General features: G+C 43.9%; 1 protein-coding gene across 2 annotated transcripts in view; it reads right to left on the bottom strand.

The window, feature by feature from the left end:
• Positions 1-25498, bottom strand: part of WSCD1 (WSC domain containing 1) — a 285880-nt gene that overhangs the window by 119345 nt on the left and 141037 nt on the right. For both annotated transcript variants that reach the window (XM_040338467.1, XM_040338468.1), the window contains exon 4: positions 7667-7851. In XM_040338467.1, coding sequence (XP_040194401.1) covers positions 7667-7851 — 185 coding nt within the window. The remainder of the gene's footprint in view (positions 1-7666; positions 7852-25498) is intronic.

Genomic DNA, 25498 nt, shown 5'->3' with positions numbered 1-25498 from the left:
TCTATTGATGCTAATATGTGTTGTGAGTTAACACACTCTAAAGGTCAGACGTCTGACTGATGTTCACTAAAGGAATGTGTATTGTGTAGCAGGTGAGAATAGCTTATCGCGGAGTCAGAAAGTCTGTCTAAGATGTGGATTGAGGGGGACTCGTTAGCAACCATTGTGTGATGTTGTGGGTGGAGTGTGTCATTGTCCATTTGATTCATGCAGCATGCTTTGCAACTGTATATAAGAAACCTGAGTTTACCATTAAAGTCTATCTGTCTGTTTGGAACCAGAGAACAGAGCTGTGTCTCGTTATTCTGGGGGGAAATCAAACGGGTCCTGTCTGCTGGATTGTGGAGTGTCGGAAGCTGTCTTGGGTTGGTGGAATGGAATATCGTAACGGCGTTAACCCCTGACCGTTACACCCAGAATTTATTCCAATGTATTAAAAAATCAAAAGTCCTATTTGTTTAGAGTTTACACTCTGTGAAGCACATTGAAGAGGGATCGGAGAATGCAGATCATGTGATCTAAAATGCAGAAGACTGTAGAAAAGGACCTTGGTATAGAGAATGATCTATTTGGGTGATCAGTGAGAGTTCAAAGTACTTTTGGCAAATGAGCATACACAGAGAAGAGGATCAGTTAAAAGGATCCCAAAAGGTACCGTGTTGATTGTGCTGCAAAGCTTTAGACTGCATAGATTTGGAAATCACCAGTATTAGATTTAGAGGATAAAACCGATAATATGCCAACTACGTTAGGAAGCATTTCCTATACTAGCATAGCAAAGTTGAAAATTAAAAAGTTGAGTGCCTCTCATTTAAGGTGGTCAATGCATGTAAGATCTCATCATTGATAGCTCATACCCCCAACAATTCTCTGATTCAATTTAAGGAAACAGATTTTTTCACTTGTTTTTTTTTTTTTTTTACACATAAACATGTTCAAGAGATCGACTTAAATATTATTATCAATATGCTTTAATGGCTTTTTCTTCTATGTTCAATTTGTAAATAATTATTTATGTGTATATATATTTGCTATAGGAATACAAATTTTCATAGTGTATTTTAGAATGTATTGCCCTCTAAAAAATAGGACATTAAAATATATCTAAAGCTAAAACTTTTTTTTTCTTTCTTAGTTTTGGATAAAGTAGGAAATTACTAATCTTTTTTTTTTTTTGTTACAAAGGGGCAAGTTATCTTCCTTTCCTGTCCCATGAAAACAAGAAGGTAAATCCTGTCAAAGTATGAAGAATTTGATCACTGTAATTTGTGTGTCCATTACAAGGTTTTTCCTCTATTCTTGTTATAGTGACAACTGAAAACCTTTGGCTTTTGGAACCACAGTGCAGGGAAAGGACACTCCTATTCCTCAGAAAGCCTTCCTTTCTTTAATAAAACTATGTCCTGAAAGGGGTAGCACAACAGATGAGTATATTACATATTATTATAAATCCAGAGAGACACTTTACATTTTAAGTCTATGATGAGTATGAAAACTCAGAATAAATGTTTTATTAAAAAAATAAAAACAATACTCAGATACAGGTTTTTGCATGCCTTACAACACTGCTCAGATATCCAAACCCTCATTGCACATCTTTCTTAAAGCAGAACTTTATCAATAACAACTTGATAAAAATAATGTTCTTTAGCAAGGAACAAACAAGCCACATTAATAATTATGCTACCAAAATTAGTGTGTGCTTTAAATTTCCTCCAGCATTATTCATGTTTCTGTCTTGCCGGAGGCTGCCATTTTGCTGAAGCACAGAGCCCCCGAACAGCAGTACATTTTTAGCCTGTCAGCAGATTGGCCTATGCAAATTCGGAACAACTACACAAGTGCAGAGCTTGATGAGACAGTGTATTACTGGATTTTAAGCAACATCTGGACTTATTTTTTATGTTTTACCTACAAAAAAGGGTAGCCTGAAGTGACCCAGAAGGACTTAATTTTATGACTAAGGTTCCACTTTAAAGCCTAACTTCATTCCAAACTATTGTTATGTGGTTTTGGACAAAAGAAGGTCTCTGTCAAGTTTTAATGTTACCTATGACCCCAATGAGGATATCTCCCCTAACATTTGACATCCTTCAAAACAGAGTAATGTAAAGAGAAATCTCCCAAGTAGGGACACAAACAGTAATACAAATTCAATAATAATAATGTATTATAGAGATCCCCTGATGATGTGCATATGCATGAAATTTGTATGGAGGAGCTTTGCAGTCTGACGCTACACCGATGTGTCCTGAGTTGGGATCGGCAAACATTGCTGTGAGTTCAGCCATTTCTGTTTTTATACTGGATACTGCATCCTTTTATAATTGTATGCTATCAATTTTATAATAAATTGCTACCCTATCAATCTTTTCTCGGGCTCCATGTGGTGAGCACCTTTCTGATCAGGTTCTAGTATGAGAGGCCATTTTACCCGAGAAGGAGTCACAGGATAGTTGCTGAGGAACGCATATGCCCTGTACACACGATCGGTCAATCCGATGAGAACAGTCTGATGGATTTTTCCATCAGTTAACCGATGAAGCTGACTGCCTACACACCATCAGTTAAAAAAACGATTGTGTCAGAACGCGGTGACGTAAAACACAACGACGTGCTAATAAAAAGAAGTTCAATGCTTCCAAGCATGCGTCGACTTGATTCTGAGCATGCGTGGATTTTTAACTGATGGACGTGCCTACAAACGATCGTTTTTTTTCTATCAGTTAGGTATCGATCGGTTAATTTTAAAACAAGTTTTACATTTTTTAACCGATAGATAAATAACCGATGGGGCCTACACACGATCGGTTTGGTCTGATGAAAACGGTCCATCAGACCGTTCTCATCGGATTGACCGATCGTGTGTACGTGGCATTAAAGTATACTTTGATATTATGCCATATGCCAGGGATATGCAATTAGTGGACCTCCAGCTGTTGCAGAACTACAAGTCCCATGATGCATAACAAGACTCTGACAGCCACAAGCATGACACCCAGAGGCAGAGGCATGATGGGACTTGTAGTTTTGCAACAGCTGGAGGTCCGCTAATTGCATATCCCTGCCATATACCAATGGCTTTTGTCACTTTTTTCTGTTACTACTTGGAGACAGTTTCATTGGATGATCTTAGTACACTTTTGATATGTGTTGCACTTTAAGGACTTTTTTATTGAATGTTAGGATTTTTATGTGACGATCACATGTATAATATATATTTATTGTTTGCAAATGGCACTTTATGTTTACAATATTTTAGCGCTGCCCTTTTTATTATTGAGTTTTATCACAGGGTTTGTCACCTTTGTGCCAGCGTCTTCACCTCTGAAGCGCTCATTGCATTTTCTTGAGTAATAAAATGTCAACCAAGGATGACTCTGACAAAAATTATAATAAATTGTTTTGGCTGAAGGTAGGCTTTAATTCAGCTAGATGACACTGGCTTATCAATGCTGCTAGTTGGTCACTACAAGTAAAAAATAAGGACATCAATTTTCATATAAAGCATAGTTACAGTACATAAAAAATCTCTACCACTTCCCATTCCCCTGTATACTGTGTAAATTAAAATGCCTATTTTAAGTTTTGTTTTAAATTTTTTACACTTCCCGCTGACACCACCGATTGTGGAGGGGAGTTCCACATCTTTACCACCCTAACTGTAAAGAACCCCCTACACAGTCCAAGGTTAAACCCCTTCTCGTCTAACTTCATTGAGTGGCCATATGTTTTCTTAAGTGACCTGAGACTGAATAGTTTTCACCCTATGCTAGAATCGCCATTTAGATATTTCTATATTGTGATCTTGTCTCCTCTCTAGGTAAAGTAATTTTAATGTGTGTAGCCATTTCTCATAACTGAGGTCCTCCAGCCACCTTATTAGCTTTACTGCCTTTCTCTTAACTCTCTCCAGTTCCAGCACATTCTTCAGGAGTACAAGTCACCAGAAATGGATGGCATGCTCAAGATGCGGTGTAAAATAAAATGGATTAAACCCATTTACTAAAAAACTCACATATGGTTAAACAAATTGATGTGATTTTAGTCTACAGCTTTCGTAATTATGTTATCTATTGATCCTGCCATAAGGGTCCTTTGTTCAAGCAATTCTTATTTAATGGATGGCAATGCTTTGTCTCCTGTGGCCTTGTCACCCTGGCACACAAGCTTCCAATTGGAATACATGGCTTTTTTGATACACTTTATTCAAACATGGTCCAGTGTTGTCACCATGAAACCTGTCTGGGGAAATGCCATGCAGCCAACTATGGGATACATGCATGTACTGTAGATAGGAAGTGGCTGCAAAGAGGATATCAACAGCTACACTTTATGATACACAGTGCTTTAGCAAACTAAATGTCATTTAGTTAGGGTTTATATATATATTTTTTTAAGTTAAGCTGTTAATTTATATGCATGAGCAAACCATAGAATTATTTTAAATATGTACTGATAATTTATGGCTTGAATATTAGTTGATATTTTCTTTCCTGCCAATAACAGATTGCATGGGTATGACTGGCTTTTATCAAAGATGTTTACTTTTCATTTAGATGAATTTTATATGCTACAGATATTTTCACACATATAAGAAGTAATTTACTTGCCTAACGCCAGTTGGGAGTAAGAAAAATAAATTGTAAGGCAGTGATACTGCTTCAGTCAAAGAGTAGGGAGCCACTAATCAGGTAAGACTATATTGAGATGAGAAGAAACCTCAGAAAGTAATTTGCAGCTCAACAGCATACAAGAAAATTGCAATAAACAAGAAATCTACTGAATTTATATATGAAATGGTGAACATATTGACATAATTATGCTTCGATTCACAAAGCACAGCATTGACAAGCTACATATATTTATAGATATATGTGTATTTCTCCTTCCCTTACTTTTTATATTCCTATTTTTTAAATTCCTATTTTTCTTGGTGGTAATACTTCTTGAATGCTGCTAAGGATTAGAAAGAGATGGGTGGTTTGGGTAAAGAGGAATTTATCATTTTTATGACTGGAGATCTACGTTAAAGCTGAGCTCCAGGCAAACAGTTAAGTGCATGCGTGACAGCAGTTTTACCTGCCCAAAAATGTGTATTTCTGTAGACCCAGTGCTGAGATTTACAGCACACCCAGCACAATTCTGTCAAGTAGGAAAAATAACATGATCTCCTTGCTGCAGTTTAACTTTCACCGACAGGCCTCCTGTCCACCCTCATCCTGTGACTGTTCAGTAAAATAAGAGGCAGCTCATCTCTCATTCACTCTGCTCTCTATTCCTATCAGCATGCCCATCACATTGCAACAAACCTAGTTGGCTCCTTGTGCTACTTATTCCTCCCCCTCTTTGAGCTTTGTTGTACTGGGACTGCAAAGGCTGATACCAGGTCATATTCACATTTACATTGCTTGCACTTGAAAAAATATATTAACCTGTTGACACCTGTAAAACACCTATGTGTGGCAGCAAGAGGGTAGACTTTAATGCCACATATGTGTCACTGGGAAGCCAATGTTTCTGTGCTGAGAGTGCACTCACAGCGTGCTCCCAGCATAGAAACTGAACTGTCAAAGACAGCTCTCAGTCCCCACTAATGGTCGGTAGCTGGCAAGACCGGCATGCAATCATGTGAGCACTAGTAGATAAATGTCTATGGTTACTCAAGTTCTGTTTAATCAGGTGCTTGGCAATCTATTTGTATATATTAGGACTGATTTATCATGTTTTAAAGGCCACATAGGAAGTCTGCGTGACATAAGCTCCCTATGGCTGAACCTTTGGCTTTAAGCCAGACATACACAATTCAAACTATGTACGGGCAAGTTCGATTGATCAACTTGGGTTCACCCAGCCTTCTGGATTTTACATGCGATTATTGCAAGTGGCTGTCATGGCCGCTGTCATTCCCGGTGGGGATCACCCCCCCAGTAGGAAGAACACAATGGGTCAGTGGGAGAGATTCCCCTGTCATCACTGTCTGAATCTGAATTGCTTTCCTGCAACCAGTGGAAACTTTCTCCGTCTATGGCCTGCCATAAGGGTGGAAGAGTGTGCAGAGCACTCTATATGACGTATGCACATCTTTCAAAGCTAGGAGAGGTGTGGAGGAAACTGGTCATGCAACATACAGCCAAGTCGCTCAGAAAACCAGGAAATTCTGCTGTTGTCATAGTTAGCAGGCCACATTTTTTGATTAATTATAACCAAAAGGAGCTGGCAGCTGCATGAAGAATTTAGTATGCCCAAACAGAAGCTTTAAAGTAAATATAAACCCTAATGGAATGGGATTTAATTTGCTAAATCCTGTCCATCATATGAGTTACAAATATCGTTAATACTCAGCATACAACTTTTATTACTCTTCTGTATTTCCTTAAATGCATTATAGCCATTGGGCCCATGTAAATTCTGGTATGCTATATCCAGCCATCTCTGTACACTTGCCTTGAATTTCCTTAATAAAATATATTGGAAACAAAAAAAATAAAAAATACTTTCCTGACGCCATAAGGGCAGCATATATGTGGTATTATGCTGCAATGTATTGGTGCTAGGAAAGGAAAATGATGGTATAAAAAAGGGGGGGAGGGTTGGGACTTTGAATGAGATGTGTTTTTAGGAAAATTATGGTAAGTATTTGATACGATTTCCCATATTTTTTTCCCAACTTTAAAAAAAAATGTTCTGCAGCCTCATTGCAGCCATTTCCCATATGTATTACAACATTAACTTAAAAAAAATTCTAAGTTTGGGATGGGGGTTCTGATTGTGACAATGGTGCACCATGCTTGTGTAATCATAGCTTCCAACTGTCCCTGATTTAGAGGGACTGTCCCTGATTTAGAGCAATGCCCCTCTGTCCCTCATTCCTCCTCATTTGTCCCTCATTTTGGTCTGATCTAAATAGATGTATATAAAATGCACTTTTTATCTATCAAAAAGTGTTTCCCAGTGCTAAACCTTTCATCTGATTTCTAAATTGCTGCATTTGTAAGTTCTAGAAGCAAATATAAAGTAATAGTAGTGGTAAAAAAAAAACACTTGTGGGTTTAACCAAACTTTTTTTGTACAATTCTCCTTTAAGGGGGTGTGGCACGGGTGTGTGCCCCATGCCTACATACTTTTGCTGATAGGTGTCCCTCATTTCCATCTAAAAAAATTGGGAGGTATGTGTAATGTATGCTAAAATAGTATCCTTCAAAAGCAAGGGGGGATACAGGCTTCCAAGGGGAAGGCAGTAACAGGGTGTAACTTAGTTTCATTTTAATGAAAGCTGCAGATTTAAAAATATTGAAAATGACTTTTTAACCTGCATTAATGTGTTATAACATGTATGACTTTAGTGATTGGGACTTACACTTTACCTATTTATCTCTATACAATTTAGACTAGTTGTGCAAAATGTTTCTGTTATTTAGTTTAAGAAGTAGAAGGGTTCTTTTCCTGCTTTACCCTTAGGCAGCTGAATGACCAGGCAAAGACACTTATGTACACTTTTACACTTATACTAATCTTAGGATGAGAACAGCTTTCTTAAATGGTACATTTCCCCATTAACTTTAATTAAACCTGACTCATCTCTTAAGTGTGGTGCTGTGAAGTGGTTCATGGACAGGTCAGTGAGCTGATATAGCGTCTATTTACAGGATTCACAAAAACTTACTCTGCTTGGCTGATCCTTGCTGCTCCTGCAACTGGAAGACTGAGAGCCGATTTACACCTCCACAGACAGAGCCTTTCTCTCCCTTGCACTCATTGTTGCATTCATCTTCTTTGGCATGGATTGAGGGCAAGCTGTTGCCACAGTAACACTCAGATCCATAGGCTAAACCAGCATAGAGATACGTTCTGATAAAAGAAACATGCATGAATGATTTAGCATCTCATTGTCATCAGGTTGAATAAATATAGCCTAATAAATGTCAGCCTTTTTTTATCTGGTAAAAAATATGTTACTTAGTTCAAAGCTGTGCAACCCAATGAGAAATAAAGTTTTTCCTTTGTTGTACAATACATTATGAGCTTGCACTTGAATAGAGTGGCGATCTTACCAATGGAATCACAGACAGCAAAAACAAAAAAAAGGAATATAACAGTCTTTTGTCAATGACATATTGAATGTGGGAAAGGAAGTGAGTATACATCTGCCTAATAGGGACAGTCAGAAATAAAGTCCAATCAGGGTTTATAACCCTCCAAACTCTATAAACCCCAAAACATGCTGGCTGGGGATGAGCTTTCATCATTCTTTTCCAAAGCTGAACTCCAGGAAAGATCTTTATTATATATTTACATTGCTCCATCCTGTCTCAATGCAAGTTTGCGTACGTCATACCGGAAAGGCTAATGCTGAAGCAGACAATCACTGTATTATTATTTAACGTACTTGTATAGTGCCGTCAATTTACACAGCGCTTTACATATACATTGTACATTCACATCGGTCCTTACCCTCAAGGAGCTTACAATCTAAGGTCCCTAACTCACATTCATATAATGGGGACAATTTAGACAGAAGCCAATTAACCTACCAGCATGTCTTTGGAGTGTGGGAGAAAACCAGAGTACACAGAGGAAACCCACTACACCACTGTGCCACCACTGTAGTATAAGATACGAGTCACACTCTGTAATTAGCTTATTCTTGATGCTTTATTCTGTTAGCAATACATTTGCTGCATACATATAGTCTCCACTCAGGAAACCACAATTTTTAAACTGATTGTAAAGTCTCATTTTTTTTCCCTATAAAAATAAAAAACATGTTATACTTACCTGCTTTGTTGCAGTGGATTTGCACAGAGCAGCCCCGATCCTCCTCTTCTCGGGTCCCTCTTTTGTGATCCCGGCCCCTCCCTCCTGTTGAGTGTCCCCACAGCAAGCAGCTTACTATGGGGGCACCCAAGCTGAGTCACAGCTCCCTGTGTCCATTCAGACATGAAGCCGACCCCGCCCAGGGGGAGCCAATTGCGCCACTCCTGTGTCTCAGGCAATCATGAAGGAGAATCTTGGTCGGCTGAAACACTCATTGACATCGCTGGACAGAGAGGGAACCTCAGGTAAGTGTTAGGGGGGCTGCTGCACACAGAAGGCTTTTTATCTTAATGCATAGCATGCATTAAAATAAAAAAACCTTCTGCCTTTACAACCCCTTTAAATGAGATTCACCCACAAAGGACATTTTTACAAGTCAATTGGGGTGAAACATGTTAAAGGAGTTTGGTTTCCCGGGTGGAGACTATATATATATGCAGCCACTTTTTTTGCTAACAGAATAAAGCATTAATTTGTCCATTCCATGCACTGGTGTATTGATGAACATCATCTTTTGATAATGATGTTATTACAAACCCCCACCTCACTCCTCAAGAAGCACTAAGCGATACGCATAGAGTTGAGCTGTGACTATATCCATAATTAATGCATCTGACTACCATAGAACTGCACTGAGAACTGGTTTGTTGAGTTGTTATTATGTAGTTGTAGATCCTACTTAAAGTGTTTGTTAACCCCCCCCAAAAATGGATCCTGCTCCTTTAAAGCATGTTATATGACACAGTGCTTGTCCTGTGTCATTTGGCCCCCTGTAACACCTAAAAAACCTGTCTGATTCTGCCAGTCTCTCCCCACCCCTCTGTAAACTGACCACATTGTATAATGGCTGCTGAGACCAGACACTGTGGTCAGTTTACGTGCCTCTGTCATCAGCAGCCTGCTATCTGCTCCCCTCTCTGCTCCTGTGTCCTCCTCTACCTCCCCTCTCTGTCTGTATGTGAGCCGCCCCTCCCCCCTCCTGCTGCTCTCATAACACTAACCTGTATACACCATCAGCACTGCTTCCTTTTGCAGTGTCTCCCTCTATGAATAATTTATAAATATAAATGCTGTAAATACTTTATTTAAGAGCTGAGATTAAGATCACATGACCAGCCAGCTATCTCCTCCCCTCCTCCCCTCAAGACTGACATCAGCAGAGAAATCTCAGCACCGCCCGCTGCATCTCTCAGAGGAGAAAAGGGAAAAAGCTGGCCAATTATGTGATCGCAATTTCGGCAGTGAAATTAGGTATTTGCAGCATTTATTTTTGATAAATCACACACAGAGGGGGACACTATAATAGGAGGCAGTGCTTATTGTGTATACAGGTTAAAGTGGCTTAACAAAGACTTTAATGGATTGTGATCATGGGCTGGCCACTTGGGGGTGCTGCTAGTACTATTGCAGGATGCTGAATTCTATGTTATATATGCCATTTTCACATTTACACAATTTTGGATAAATAAAAATGAATACATTTTTTAACAGTGTTTATTTCTTGAAATATAACACTTCAAAGGTGCATTTTTTCTTTTTGACAATTTAATGGGATGTGGTGTAGCTTTTATCCACTGATATATATATACCGATATACCTTTGTCCACTTTGTGTTTTTATTTTATTAGTGATGAAGAAAACTGTGAATTTATGAACATATTTTTTTACAAGAGTCAAGCTGGAAATGTTTTTACTGCTATCATAATATGGATAAGGATTGTTCTGTATCGGGGCATCCACTGTCCTGCTTCTACATTTTGGAGAGCTACTGCTGGATTAGGAGCAACATTAAGCTGGTTACTGAAGAAATGAATGAGACAATGATTTTCCAAGATATTAACAATAACCCAGAATACTATTGGGTTGATTTACTATAGGCAAACAGGCTATTCAGTTTGCATAGGGATTTGCACTATGTTAGGGGAGTTCAGATAAAAAAGAACCAAAGAAAATTCTCCTCACTTTCTATCTATTTGACAAAGTAAGTTCTACTCTGTGAGGACACATACAGCACTTAGAAATTCAATATTTTATTCAAAATTTAAAAATGGATTTAGCTAGAGGTGGGTTTTAACATAACAGTTTTATTTTCTGCATACATATTGTTTTAAATAGGAACTTTACCAACTACCTCTGAAATTTTCTGTCCTTAGCCTTTTTATCTTCCAATGACATTTCCTAGCAGCATTACCCCACGGAAGACCTCTTTTCACAATTAAAAATGAGGATACATTATGCCCCGTACACACGATCGTAATTTCCGATGGAAAAAGTCAGATGGACTTTTTCCATTGGATTTTCTGATTGTGTGTATAACACAATCTTAGTTTTTTCATTGGAAATTCCAATACATTTCATCGGAGTTTAGATATAGAACATAGAAAATAAATGGAATACCCACGCTTAGGATAAGAGGTGGGAAATGTAAATAATGTAAATTATAAGACTGCAGCCCCCCTCTTTTGTATCCCCAAGAGGATACAAATAAAAAAGGAATACAATTGGGGTGTGGGGGTAGTGGCGCTGTCTGTTCAGTAGCCACTGGCTAAAGAAAAAAAAAGGCACACAGCAATATATATGCAGTAATGCACACTAGTTCCACCAGAAATGGCGTCCACCAGCCTGGAATTATGATATAATGCTAGGCACAGCTGAGTATATCTAAACCAAAATATGAAGCAGCATCTAAACCAAAGTAATGTAACTATATAGTGAGTACCTAGAGTGGAAAACTATTGCTAGTTAGACCAAACATACTATGTGGATAAAAATAGGCGCATATGTGTGAAATAGATACAAATAAAAATAAATTGAACTAGAACTCCGCTAGCAAAATATAAATATATGTGAACCTAAAGTGAGATAAAGTCCTGTGATGCCCGTAGCATAATAGTTGAATATAAATATAGTATGCACACAATTGTGCAAAAAACATCAGCATATATCACCAAAAAGTATTGAATCCTGTGATAACCAGAGTTGGATATATGTACCCAACTGTGTTGGATAATGAAAAGTGTAACACAAACACCAAAAAGTGAAACCAAAAAGTCATAAGGTCAATCCAAAAATATGTGTAAAAATTGTCACAAAAATCAGCAGTAAAGTGATGAATCCTCAAACAGTTAATTGAAATTAAAATTCAACTTGAGTGCAGTAAATAGCTTGAACCAGTGCTTCTTTCTGTGCTGGGTGATCACACTATGCAGTTTGTGTAAGCGCGGTGGTCCCGGTGCTCCCCCACTTGGGTCCCCACTCACCAGAAGCCCTCACCCCTGCAGGGGTAGGGTGCAAAACACGCTGCGATGTCTCTCAATCCCAATCCTTCCTTCCCTGAGCTCTCTGGGAATGACTTCCACCAGGTGGCAAAGATCTTCCTAATCGTCCAGACTCCTCCAGAAAAAAAGACAGGCTCCCATAGCGTGATATGTAAAAACCAGGGTAAGCTTTATTGCACTGCCAATAAGAGCTTGGCGTGCTAAATAAAATATGAGCGTGTACAAACAGTGTATAGTATTGCCCATAAACTAATCAGGACAAGGATAATTAAAAATAAAATTGAATAAAAAATAAAAAAGTTGAAAAAATAGTAAACAAAAGATGAGCTGCCTGCGATAATCGCAGATGTGCAGACACGGCACTATCAGTCCGGTATGTATGTGGTAGCAGCTGCCGGACGCCGTGCGTTCCACTGGGCTAGTTAGCTGTTCCACCCTGAAGTGCGTGTAACCGCTTTACGCGCGTTTCGTAAGGTAACTTCTTCTGAAGCAGGTTCAGAAGAAGTTACCTTACGAAACGCGCGTAAAGCGGTTACACGCACTTCCGGGTGGAACAGCTAACTAGCCCAGTGGAACGCACGGTGTCCGGCAGCTGCTACCACATACATACCGGACTGATAGTGCCGTGTCTGCACATCTGCGATTATCGCAGGCAGCTCATCTTTTATTTTATTTTTTTTTCCATAAATTTTTTTTATTAAGTATTCAACAATTACAAGTGTATGCAAAGCTAGCACTTGCGGACGCAGCCGCTGCATATAACACAGAACAGGGTAAATGATAATGGTAATAACACATTGTGGGATAAGGCAGGATGATCTGAGGCACTATTATGTATCAAAACCAGTATTAACCCTTAGAATGAATAGGCCCTGGGTCCAGTGTGGGATGGGTTCGAACCGCTCTTGTGCCTACTACCGTGTGTCTAAGTGCGGGCAGAGCTTATCCCTGGGGGTAGGTGCGTGTACTGCTTCTTCCCTGGACAGGATGCCCAGACGGGTGGGTGACTAGAATCACGTTATCACCCTCCTTCGTATTCGACGCTCCGACCAGGGGGGGGGGGATCTAGTTGTCTGCGGAATGATGGGAGGGATGGGTGTTCCGCCACAGCTCAGCGGGAGGAGGAGGGACGCATGGTCACACGGTTGTGGATGTCAAGGGCATACCTTCCTATAGTCGGCCGTTGAGGTGAAGTGCCTCCAACAGGCCCATGTCTCATTGAACCTCGTGGGGTTGTCTGACGCTTGGTGGATTAGGTCCTCCATCTCCATTATCTTCTGGATTCGGTGGAACCACTCCGCTAGGGAGGGAGAGTGTGGGGACAGCCATTTCAGCGGGATGCACATCCGGGCCGCATTGACCATGTGCATGGCCAGGGATCGGTCGTATCCCCTCGGCAGCGTATGGGCATGGTGTAGGAGAAATTGTGCAGGAGTGAATTCTAGCGTTTCGGTGGTTACTCGTGTAATGTGTTCGTGGACCTCCCTCCAGTATGTTTGGAGAGAGGGGCACGTCCATCATATGTGGAGAAAGGAGCCCGTCTCCCGGTGGCACCTCCAGCAGACCTTCGGCAATGTGGGGTCAATTCTGTGCAGTTTCAGCGGAGTTTTGTACCACCTGGATAGGAGCTTGTACGCGTTCTCCTGTGTTTGGACGTTAACCGATCCCTTGTGGGCTCGCCTGTAAATCGCTTCCCATTCCTCTTCCGTAAGGTCGAGTGTCAGGTCGTTCTCCCATTGTTGGTTAGCCCAGTGGATTTTGGAGGAGTGTGTGGCAAACAAGATATCATAGACGACGGAGATCAGATGCCTCCGTGGTCCCTTGCTGGCACATAGGTCCTCGAACGGGGAGCAGGGTCTGGACCATTGGAGGCTCGGGGCCGTTTTGTCTAGGAAGTGTCGAAGTTGAAGGTAAGTCCAAAATGGGAATACGTCTTTGTTGGTTTTGACGGCCAGTTCCGTCTGGAGCATTAGTCTGCCCGAAACATAGAACTGACCCGCCCGCACCGTCTCGTGAGGCCAGCCGTCGGACATAAAAGCAGTATGCATGCCCGGCGGAAAGTCTGGGTTCAGTTTTAGGGGGGTTAGGGGGCCGCATTGGTCAGATATTTGGTGTTTAGCGCAAGCCTCCCGGAAGGCTCGTAGGGAGGGGAGCACGAGGGGGTGGTCTTTGCACGTAGGCGGAGTGTTGGCCTGTGAGATCCACGGCAGATGGGACAGTGGGATGGCGGAAAATGACTGTTCCAAGCCCACCCATTGTTTCCTCTCCCCATTGGCGGCCCAGTCTACTATTCTAGCTAGGCCACAGGCCAAGTGATACCTGCGTAGGTCAGGGAGTCCCAGGCCCCCCTTTAGTTTCGGGACCGTGAGCCTCGCGTAGCTTAAGCGCGGATGGGCACCATGCCACACAAAGTCTGCGCAGGCAGATCTGTAGGATGAAAAGAAAGCCGTGGGGAGCCTAATGGGGATCGCTTGCATAGTATATAGAAGCCGGGGTAGCACGTTCATTTTGATTACCGCTATTCTGCCGAACCATGACAGGGGTTTCGGGGCCCACCCCTTCAGGTCTCGTATTACCGCCTGAAGCAATGGAGAGTAATTAAGGGAGTACAGGTCCTGTAGGGATGTGGGGAGGTGGATTCCCAGATATTTTATAGCTTTATCATTCCATTGAAAGGGGAAATTTAGTTGGCAAAGATCCCTCAGTGCTCGGGGCAGTGAGACGTTCAGGGCCGACGATTTGGAGAGGTTGATTTGGAGATTGGACAGGGTCTTAAACTCTTGTAGATCTAGCATAAGATTAGGGATGGTTGTGAGGGGGTCTCTAAGAAAGAGGAGGATGTCATCCGCGAACGCGGCAAGTTTGTAAGTATGGTTCTTGATATCAATGCCCTTGATCGTCGGGTTGGACCTGAGTCGGCGCAGGAAGGGTTCCAGGGTGAGTACAAAAATCAGGGGAGACAGGGGGCACCCCTGACGGGTCCCGTTCGTTATGGAGAAGGCGTCTGACAGGTGGCCGTTCACCCTGACTCTCGCTGTGGGGCCCGCGTAGAGCAGGGATATGTATTGTAGCATGAGCGGTGGGAGGTTGGTGGTTCTGAGAGTCGCCTGCATGAAGTCCCACGCCACCCTGTCGAACGCCTTCTCCGCGTCGAGTGATAGGAAGAACCCCTGGGTCTTGTTGGAGGTGAGCCAGTGGTGGATATTTAAGGCCGTGATGGTGTTGTCTCGGGCCTCGCGGCCAGGGACAAAACCGGCTTGGTCTCGATCTATGAGAGTGGGCAGGTATGGGAGAAGCCTATTCGCTAGCGTTTTGGCGAACCATTTGAGATCCACATTGAGGAGCGATATGGGTCTGTAGTTAGTGACTACTGCAGGGTCTTTGTCGGGTTTAGGAATCACTACTATGTGTGCAGTCAAGAGGTCTCGGGGGGGGGCTTTGGGTGCGGAGGCGAAGGCCGCTACGAAATAGGGCGTCAGGATTTTCGCATATGTCTTGTAATACCCTGTTGTTAACCCGTCCGGGCCTGGGCTTTTGCCTGATTTGAGTTGTTTCAGGGCTAATCCCACCTCGTTGTAGTCTAGGGGTCTATTTAGATCTACAGTAGCCGCTTCTGATAGCTTGTTGGGGCCGTATAGTTTCAAGAAGTCGTCTATCGATTTCTGTCTGGAAGCCTGAGTTTGTGGCGTGGTCGGGGATGGCAGATTGTACAGATTCGAGTAGTACCGCACAAATAGCTTAGCAATATCGGGTGACGATTGTATTTTACGGCCTTTGTCGTCGGTCATGGAGTGGACGGTCGCCTTGGCTTTTTTGGCTTGCAGAGCTTTGGCCAGCATTTTGCCCGCTTTGTCCCCGTGCTCGTAGAAGGATTTTTTGGCTAGGGTGTAGTTTCGTCTAATTCTTTTCCCCAGAAGCTCTAGGAGCTCGGCTCTAGCCTGGCTCAAATCCTGCAGTGTCGCTAAGGCTCGTGAGCGCTTGTGGGTGGCCTCTAGTGTTTTAATCCTATCCAACAAATCGTCGTATTGTTTACGCCGTTCCTTATTTCGTTTGGCGGCCGCAGCTATCAGGAGGCCTCGCACCACGCATTTATGTGCCTCCCAATTGATGATGGGGGCTGTGTCCTCTGGTCTGTTTTCTCGAAAGTACTGTTCGAGAGACACCTCCAGATCTTTAGCTAAGACCGGGTCCGTGAGCAGGGAGGGGTCTAGTCTCCATACCCTCGTCCGCGGGTGACAGGGGGGGAAGGACAGTGTCGCCGAGATCGGGTGATGGTCTGACAAGAACATGGGCTCGATGGACGCTGAAGTCAGTTTGGGCAAGTCTTCCTGACTCACCAAAATATAGTCGAGTCGGGAGTACCGGTTGTGCGGGGGCGAATAGAACGTGTAGTCTCTCCCTACGGGGTGTAGGGCCCGCCATGTGTCGTGTAGGAGAAGGCCCTGAAGGAGTGCTTTGATCCTCTTTAGTGCTCTGAACGGGGTGGATGAGGTGCCTGTGGACGTATCCTGTGTGGGGTTGAGGGGTATATTAAAGTCGCCCCCCAGCACCAGTGTGCCTGCCTTAAATGGGGTCAGTGTGTCCGATACCGATTGGAAGAAAGCTACTTGCCGTGCATTAGGCGCGTAAATGTTGGCCAGTGTGAAGGTGTGGTTCAGATAGGAGCCTTTCAGGAATAGGTACCTGCCCTCCGGGTCAGCCATTATCTCCGTGACCGTGAAGGGGCAGCGGTGAGCTATCAATATAGAAACCCCCTTAGATTTGGCTTGCGGGTTGGTGGCGTGATGTGTTGTTGGAAAATGGTAGTTGTGTAGTTTGGGGATCGCTCCCGTCTTAAAGTGTGTCTCCTGTACAAACACGACGTCTGCTTTCGCGCGGTGCATGGCCAGGAGGAGTTGGGCTCATTTTTCAGGGATATTCAACCCCTGTGCGTTCAGGGAGATTACTTTCAGTGCGGGGCTAGCCGCTTTCGACGGTGGGGCCGTCATCAGGAGCGTGGCCGTGGTCGCGTTCCCGTGTGACGGCGTCTGGTATGGTTGAGCTGCGGCGGGACTGGATGTGGTCAAGGGAATGGGTCCCTCTAGAGGGATGTCACTGAGGTCAGACGACTACGAAGAGGTGAGTTGCGTTCGGGCACTCAGTCCACTAGTGTCTGCTACAGTGGGGGAGGGGGGGTGGGGTATTGTGGTCTGTTCCTCGGGAGGGTGAGGTAGAGAGAAGGTGATCAAGACTCCCCCTCCTCTGGAGGGGGCAACTACCGATTAGGTGGGGGGGATACAGTCCCTCCACCTACTTTAAGTGTATCACAATCGGTAAGGCGCGGTCGTGCGGGGAGCCCACGCCTCTTAACCGGCCCAGGCGCCTCCGCACGTTACCGCTCGGGGGGATTGGCCGAAACCTCACCAGGCCACAGCCGGATCTGGTGGAAAAATAAGAAAGAAAAAAAAAACTCTACAAAGACTAAGTAGAAACTCCTGAGTGGGGTGTGCCACCCCAGAGCATACAACCTTGTGTCAACACTAGGGGTGAGAGCCTAGAGGCTATCAGGGCAGCGGTGTCAAAGGGACGGTTCATGGTCAGACCGGGCTCTATCTTCCCTTGTGTCTCGGAGTGACTTCCCGGGGGGGTTGCTGTAATGGGCGCCATCTGTTGTAACAATCCCCTCCCCGGCCCGCCGGGAGCCCCGGGGCCACACTGTGGACCCCCAGTAACCACCAGCGCCCCGGGGGGGAGCACAAGGGCACCCCCTCCCTCCGTCCCAACTCCCCGACCACCCGACTCCCCAGCCTCTAACATCAAAACATTTATAACTGCCTAACCGTGTACCCCGGGAACATGGGGGCTCTTTGAACTGGAACAGTCTCGTGTAGGGGAGGGTCAACCGGTGTATACTCATCCCAACGGTCCTTGTCAGCTGTGAATGTGGCGGCCTGTAGCAGGCTCCAGTTCGTCAGGCCGGGAGGAGTTGGGCTGTCCACCTGCAGGGATATCTGGGTCTAGTCTCGTCTCCACTGCGGAGTAAGAATGCTATCCCAGGGGACCACTGCGCTTGGAAAGGATCCGCTCGCCTCCGGTTCGTAGTCATGGCCCACCCCAGCTGTAGGGGTGTGGGGGCCGCTGCATGGTACTTAAAAGGTGGGACCGGGGGAAGCATACCGTGACTTCTGGATACAGTCCATACCTGGGGGTCCGCGCGAGCAGTGGAACGGTCCATCATGCGGGCGGCGCAGTCCTCGCTTCTTCCACGACGGGTGGGTTCTCGTCTCTGGAGCCGGGTCAGCCGACCGTCCGGTGCGTGCGTCCCTAGTTGTGCTCCTGGTGTCCGGGTCCGGATCTCCGTCTCCGGCGTCGCATCGGAAGTGACGGAGCCCCGTATCGCCGGAAGAGGGAGTTGCTGTATCTTCCTTCCGGTGCTGGTGACGTGCGCAGTGCGTCCTGGGAAGTGTAGTGCAAGGGCCGGATGAATCGCGCGATGTCCATGCAACCTAGGGGCGGAGTCGTTCGGCGTTTTCTCGATCCAATGACAGGCGGAGGTATCCTCTCTAATCATTTGAGTCTCGGCGGCCGTCAGCGTTGGATCTCGTGCCGTGCGGTAGCCAGCTGACGGTTCAATGGGCTGGGACGAGTGTCAAACAGTCACAGTGCTTAAGTTGCAAAACACCCAACCATGGCAACAGGGTAGTAGTTACGCCAACAACAGCGGGCAACAGGTCCAAGGGGCATATTACCCAACTCTCAATAATCTCTACGGGCCCTCCGTGCCCCGGGAGAAGATAGCGCCCCTCGGTCGTTTCTGGGCCCCACCGCGGTCGTCGCTTGGCGGGACCCCGATGGGGACCGGTGTCTGCGGGGTCTTGTGGGCTGCGTCTCCATTCTTTCAGCTTGAGGGCCATTCCAGCGACCTACGGAGCGGCGGTACATGGCGTACCACTCGGGGACCGGTGTTGGCGGTATCTCCAGGGTCTCAAAGAAATGCGGGAGATCCTCAGGTACTCTCAGTAGGGCGGTGCGGCCTTGATGGGTGGCCGAGAGGCCAAAGGGGAACTTCCACTTGTATCGGATGTTTTCTGCCCGTAGGGCATCGAGCAGGGGTTTCAGATCTCTACGGTGCTTAAGGGTGATCCCTGAGAGATCCTGAAACAGCTGGATCTGGGCTCCTTCGTGCTGGAGGCGTTGTCCCCTTGCTTGTCTCAATATCTCCTCTTTCAGTCCGTAGTCTGTGAGGCAACAAACGATGTCTCTGGGGGGGTCAGTGTCTCTGCCTCTGGGGCGCAGTGCCCTGTGGATTCTCTCCATTGCTATCGGTGTGGCGGGTGGTCTCTGGAGGACCGAGTTGAATATTTCCGTCACCTCCTGTTTGATGTGATCAGCTTCTACGGCCTCTGGGAGTCCCCTCACACGCATATTATGGCGTCGTCCTCGGTTCTCAAGGTCCTCGAGGTGTCGGTTGACTTCCCGCAACTGCAGGGTATGGTCATCTATTTTCCTCGTCGAGCGCTGGAGGACAAGGTCATGGTCCTCCAGGATGTTCTCCGTGGCTGTGACTCTCACATCTAGTGCCTTGAAGTCTGAGCGCAGGTCCGCTATGGCTGCTGTGAGCGCATCTTTAATGTCTGATGCAACAGCCCTCAGGTCCGCGATGGTGATGGGTGCCGCCGCTGAGGTGTCAACCAGTGCGGTCTCCGTTCCGCCGTGAGCCCCCGGTGGGGGAGTAAGCAGGGCCGCGGACAAGATAATGTCCTGTGTCTGGGATGAGGAGGCCTGTGATCGTCCTCCCCGCGTTCCTTGGCGGTAGGCCGCCATGTTCCCTCGGCCGGTCCGGAACATCTCCGGGATTGTGTGGTCAGGAGCGTCGGTATGTTCCCGTGGCGAGCGGGAACGGGAGGTCGAAGTCTGCCTCGATGCTGTGCCCATTATTCTGGCGAGGGGAATCGGGTATAAATCGCCGCTAATGGTATGAAAGGCTCTGAGGTGGCAGGAGCTCTGTTCTCAGGCAGCCATCTCCTAGCTCGGCTCGGCCACGCCCCCATCTTTTATTTACTATTTTTTCAACTTTTTTATTTTTTATTCAATTTTATTTTTAATTATCCTTGTCCTGATTAGTTTATGGGCAATACTATACACTGTTTGTACACACTCATATTTTATTTAGCACGCCAAGCTCTTATTGGTAGTGCAATAAAGCTTACCCTGGTTTTTACATATCACGCTATGGGAGCCTGTCTTTTTTTCTGGAGGAGTCTGGACGATTAGGAAGATCTTTGCCACCTGGTGGAAGTCATTCCCAGAGAGCTCAGGGAAGGAAGGATTGGGATTGAGAGACATCGCAGCATGTTTTGCACCCTACCCTTGCAGGGGTGAGGGCTTCTGGTGAGTGGGGACCCAAGTGGGGGAGCACCGGGACCACCGCGCTTACACAAACTGTAAGTGTGATCACCCAGCACAGCAAGAAGCACTGGTTCAAGCTGATTACTGCACTCAAGTTGAATTTTAATTTCAATTAACTGTTTGAGGATTCATCACTTTACTGCTGATTTTTGTGAAATTTTTTACACATATTTTTGGATTGACCTTATGACTTTTTGGTTTCACTTTTTGGTGTTTGTGTTACACTTTTCATTATCCAACACAGTTGGGTACATATATCCAACTCTGGTTATCACAGGATTCAATACTTTTTGGTGATATATGCTGATGTTTTTTGCACAATTGTGTGCATACTATATTTATATTCAACTATTATGCTACGGGCATCACAGGACTTTATCTCACTTTAGGTTCACATATATTTATATTTTGCTAGCGGAGTTCTAGTTCAATTTATTTTTATTTGTATCTATTTCACACATATGCGCCTATTTTTATCCACATAGTATGTTTGGTCTAACTAGCAATAGTTTTCCACTCTAGGTACTCACTATATAGTTACATTACTTTGGTTTAGATGCTGCTTCATATTTTGGTTTAGATATACTCAGCTGTGCCTAGCATTATATCATAATTCCAGGCTGGTGGACGCCATTTCTGGTGGAACTAGTGTGCATTACTGCATATATATTGCCGTGTGCCTTTTTTTTTTTTTTTCTTTAGCCAGTGGCTACTGAACAGACAGCGCCACTACCCCCACACCCCAATTTTATTCCTTAGATATAGAACATGTTCTATTTTTTTCCGATGGAATTCCGTCGGAATTCCGATGTGATTTGGCCGGGCAAAAGCCAGATTGTGTGTGCGCGGCATTACTCTCTGTTATTTATCGTGCAGAACTTCTACAGTCTGCCCTTATTTGTACAAACCACTTAGGACATTCCCACAAAATAAACACTTGCTTGAGTAGATGAGAATTGCATAACCCATAGCCCACCAGCTTCACCCACAGCCTCCTGGGAAGCACATCACACATCCCAGGTGGCTTTAGTACAGTCTCCATGCAATCCATCAATCTCAAGTGTGCACAGCATCAGAAGCCACCTAAATGATCATGAAGTGGCCAGAGAGCTCCTGAATCCAAAATGGTGGCATGGGAAGGGACATAAAAGTTGCAATGATTTGGAGTACGAGGAAGGAAGCTGCATTTCATGGGCTGATAAGTATGTGCTGTATAAGTCAGCAGCTACAGTACTTAGTACTGTTTACTTTAATTTTGGCTAGCCTGATGAAGTTCCTCTTTAATATACACTCCATCCATATCATTGCATGTCATTACTGAATCATTTTTGGTATGTGCAACCTAAGTATTTAGTAAATAGTTTTTTTTTTTTTTTTTAAGATTAAAGCAGACATCCTGTGAGTAATAAGAACATGTTGCTTTCATAGGATACCTGCAATCTGTTCAGCATCTAGTCAATTAGTAAAGAATCTCTTTAATCCTTTATCAGTCCATTTAGGGCATTACAGAGCTCTTAGCAAGTTTTCCTTTAATGCACCTACACAATTGCTTCTTCTTTAGTGCAGTCTTTGAAAAATCTATTTAATGTAATAGAAAACAATGTCCACACATGCAGATTTTTCCTAGAAATTATCCAATTAGAGTCTTCACTGACTAAAAAAATGAATGATGAACAAATTACACGTGATAGTGTTGAATCATATCACAATAATGTGTTGTAAAAATAGACATGCAATACAATCATTTATCTATCAGAAAATGACTAAGAAACTACAATTAGACCCTTTTCACACTGAGGCAGTATTCAGGCGGTTTGGCACTAGAAATAGCCTCTAAAAAGTGCCTGATAACTGCCTCCCATTCATTGCAATGAGTGCTTTCATACTCGGGCGGTGTGCTTGCGGGAAGTTAGAAAAAGTAATGCAAGCAGCATCTTTGGGGCTATAAATAACGTTCCCAAAATGCCCCTGCCCGTTGAAATAAATAGGCAGCGCTTCCAAAGCGTCTTAAAATCGTTGTGAAAGCACTGAATAACGGGACTTTTTTCCTCTTTTTCAAAGTCATGTTGTAACATGACCCTAAAAAATCTGCCTCGCTAGCACCCGAAAAGCGCAGCAAAAGCGCCAATAAAACACAGCAAAAAAAGACCAGCTGGCGCTTTAGCGCTGTTTTATGAGCGCTGCAGTGTGAAAGGGGTCTCAGGCCCCATTTGTCTTGGAAAGATCTTGTGTACAAATGTTCTTTCTTAAAGTGACTCTGTCAGTAGATTAAAACCCTTTTAAAATGTTTTTCTTCTAAAAGGAAAGAGTTTAAGTTTTTTAAATCTTAATGCATTCTATGCATTAAGATAAAAAAACCTGTGTGTAGCAGTCCCCCTAATATTACCTGAGCCCCATCTCTATCCAGCAATGTGTCCAAGTGCCTCGGGGTGTCCGGGACTCTCCATCCTGATTGGCTGAGACATAGCAGAGGCACCATTGCCGCCCACTGCAGTCAATCAAAATCAGTTAGCCAATAAGGAGAGGGGGCGGGGCCGAAGCATGGCTCCGTGTCTGAATAGAAAAACATAGCTGTGGCATTGCTCAGGTGCCCCCTCATAGCAGGCTGCTTGCTGTGGGGGCACGCGACAGGAGGGAGAGGCCAGAAGAAGCGAAGAGGGTCCCAAGAAGAGGAAGATATGGGCTGTTCTGTGCAAAACCACTGCAACAGAGCAGGTAAATATAACAGGTTGATTATTATTTTTTATAGGAAAAAAAAATTAGTATCACTTTATTGATAACCAGTCCTGTCGGGCTGCCAATCTTCATTCTTTAAAGCAGCCCATACATTAATCTTTTTCGTTTCAACCAGTGGGTTGAACAACAAAAAAAAGAAGAAGATTTGACTCCCCCATCCACACACCTGCTAAGTTATTGTATTTTGACAGGGGGGAGACTTCCCAGCCATCAGAATACACTGATCAGTTTTACTGGTTTTAGGTGACAGCACTGATCGATCCCAAAAAAATCTAACAGACTGGTAGTACAGAAGTCTCTGCTAAACAGGTTTCATTTTTATCTATGTATGGCCAGCCTAAAAGAGCAATTTTCTGTATCTTACAACCTTCTGATAACTGGTCCCCTTTGTGCACTGTGGTTTCACCTAGATCTACTGTAATGTCACTACTGTGTCAGGTAGTGACGTCGGCGCTGGAAGAAAAGAGTTAAGTGGGCACCAGGCATCCAACACACTTGGAAGTGTAATGGATGCTAAAAATACTTCAGCCACTGTAACTCTTTAAGAGAGCAAAGATTGACTGCACAGGTTTCCCTGTAAGTATTTAGTCTTTTAATTGCAAGAAAGTAATTGTTTAACCACTTAAGGACCGCCTCCTGCACATATACGTCCGCAGAATGGCACGGCTGGGCACATGCACGTACAGGTACGTCCTGTGCTAGTACCCTGCCGTCGGTCGTGGGCACGCGCCCGCTACCTGGTCCGAAGTTCTGTGACCGGGAATGCGGGAGCCGTGGACCCGATCGCTGCTGGAGTCCCGCGATCTGTCCCCGGAGCTGAAGAACGGGGAGAGCTGTATGTAAAAACAGCTTCCCCGTTCTTCACTGTGGCGGCATCATCGATCGTGTGATCCCATTTATAGGGGGACACAATCAATGATGTCACACCTACAGCCACACCCCTCTACAGTTGTAAACACACTTGAGGTCACTCATAACCCCATCAGCGCCCCCTGTGGTTAACTCCCAAACTACAATTGTAATTTTCACAATAAACAATGCATTTTAAATGCACTTTTTGCTGTGAAAATGACAATGGTCCCAAAAATGTGTCAAAATTGTCCGAAGTGTCCGCCATAATGTCACAGTCACGAAAAAAAAATGCTGATCGCCGCCATTAGTAGTAAAAAATAAATAAATAATAAAGATGCAATAAAACTGTCCCCTATTTTGTAAACGCTATAAATTTTGCGCAAACCAACCGATAAACGCTCATTGCGATTTTTTTTACCAAAAATAGGTAGAAGAATATGTATCGGCCTAAACTGTGGAAAAAATATTTTTTTTTATACATTTTTGGGGGATATTTATTATAGCAAAAAGTAAAAATGATTGCACTTTTTTCAAAATTGTCGCTCTGTTTTTGTTTATAGCGCAAAAAATAAAAACCGCAGGTGATCAAATACCAAAAGAAAGCTCTATTTGTGGGAAAAAAAGGACGCCAATCTTGTTTTGGAGCCACGTCGCACGACCACGCAATTGTCAGTTAAAGTGACGCCGAATCGCAAAAAGGGGACTGGTCCTTTAGCTGCATTTTGGTCCGGGTCTTAAGTGGTTAAACATTTTTGTATTTTTTTTCTTCTGTATATTTTTTTCTTTTACAAAGTCACTTTAGGCTGGCCACATTGTTACATTTTTATTGCCCATTCTACTGTATGCTAGATTCATCAACAGCTATGAAATATAAAGACCTACCTAAAGACACCATTCAATGTTTATCCATTCAGACAGACCCTCATACAACACATGTATTGGTTAATCTAAATAGGAATATACAATATGAATATGTACAGTTTAAGAGATTAGCCAAGAGCTCTAGTATTTTGGGTTTAAAGTTTAATCAAACATGGAAATGAGACATCACAAGGCAAATGTATATTCTTTTTAGAATGACAAAATAACTGGAAATCCATATAGTTGGTAAAATTAATAATTGGTTATTTTTAGTGGCACTTGGGTGAGACAAAGCCCTGCTTTCTGATTAGCTTTGAGTTCTTCTTTAGTTAGAAATAAATTCTGGAACTCACATATAGGAAGAAATATCAACTGCCAGTAACACAATGTTAAATATATTGATCACTGGAGTTCTGTTAAAAATAACTACCGTATATAGAAACAAATTAGCGGGTAGCTAAGAAATGTGAAATTATGCAGGTGGACACAGCATGCTTTATTTATTTGTAATTAAAAATAGGAATTGTTATAAACCCATATGCTATGCTCATACAATCTGACTGTTT

The sequence above is a fragment of the Rana temporaria genome, chromosome 2 (assembly GCF_905171775.1).
Source record: "Rana temporaria chromosome 2, aRanTem1.1, whole genome shotgun sequence".
NCBI lineage: Eukaryota > Metazoa > Chordata > Amphibia > Anura > Ranidae > Rana > Rana temporaria.
This window is presented reverse-complemented; position numbering and strand designations above follow the sequence as displayed.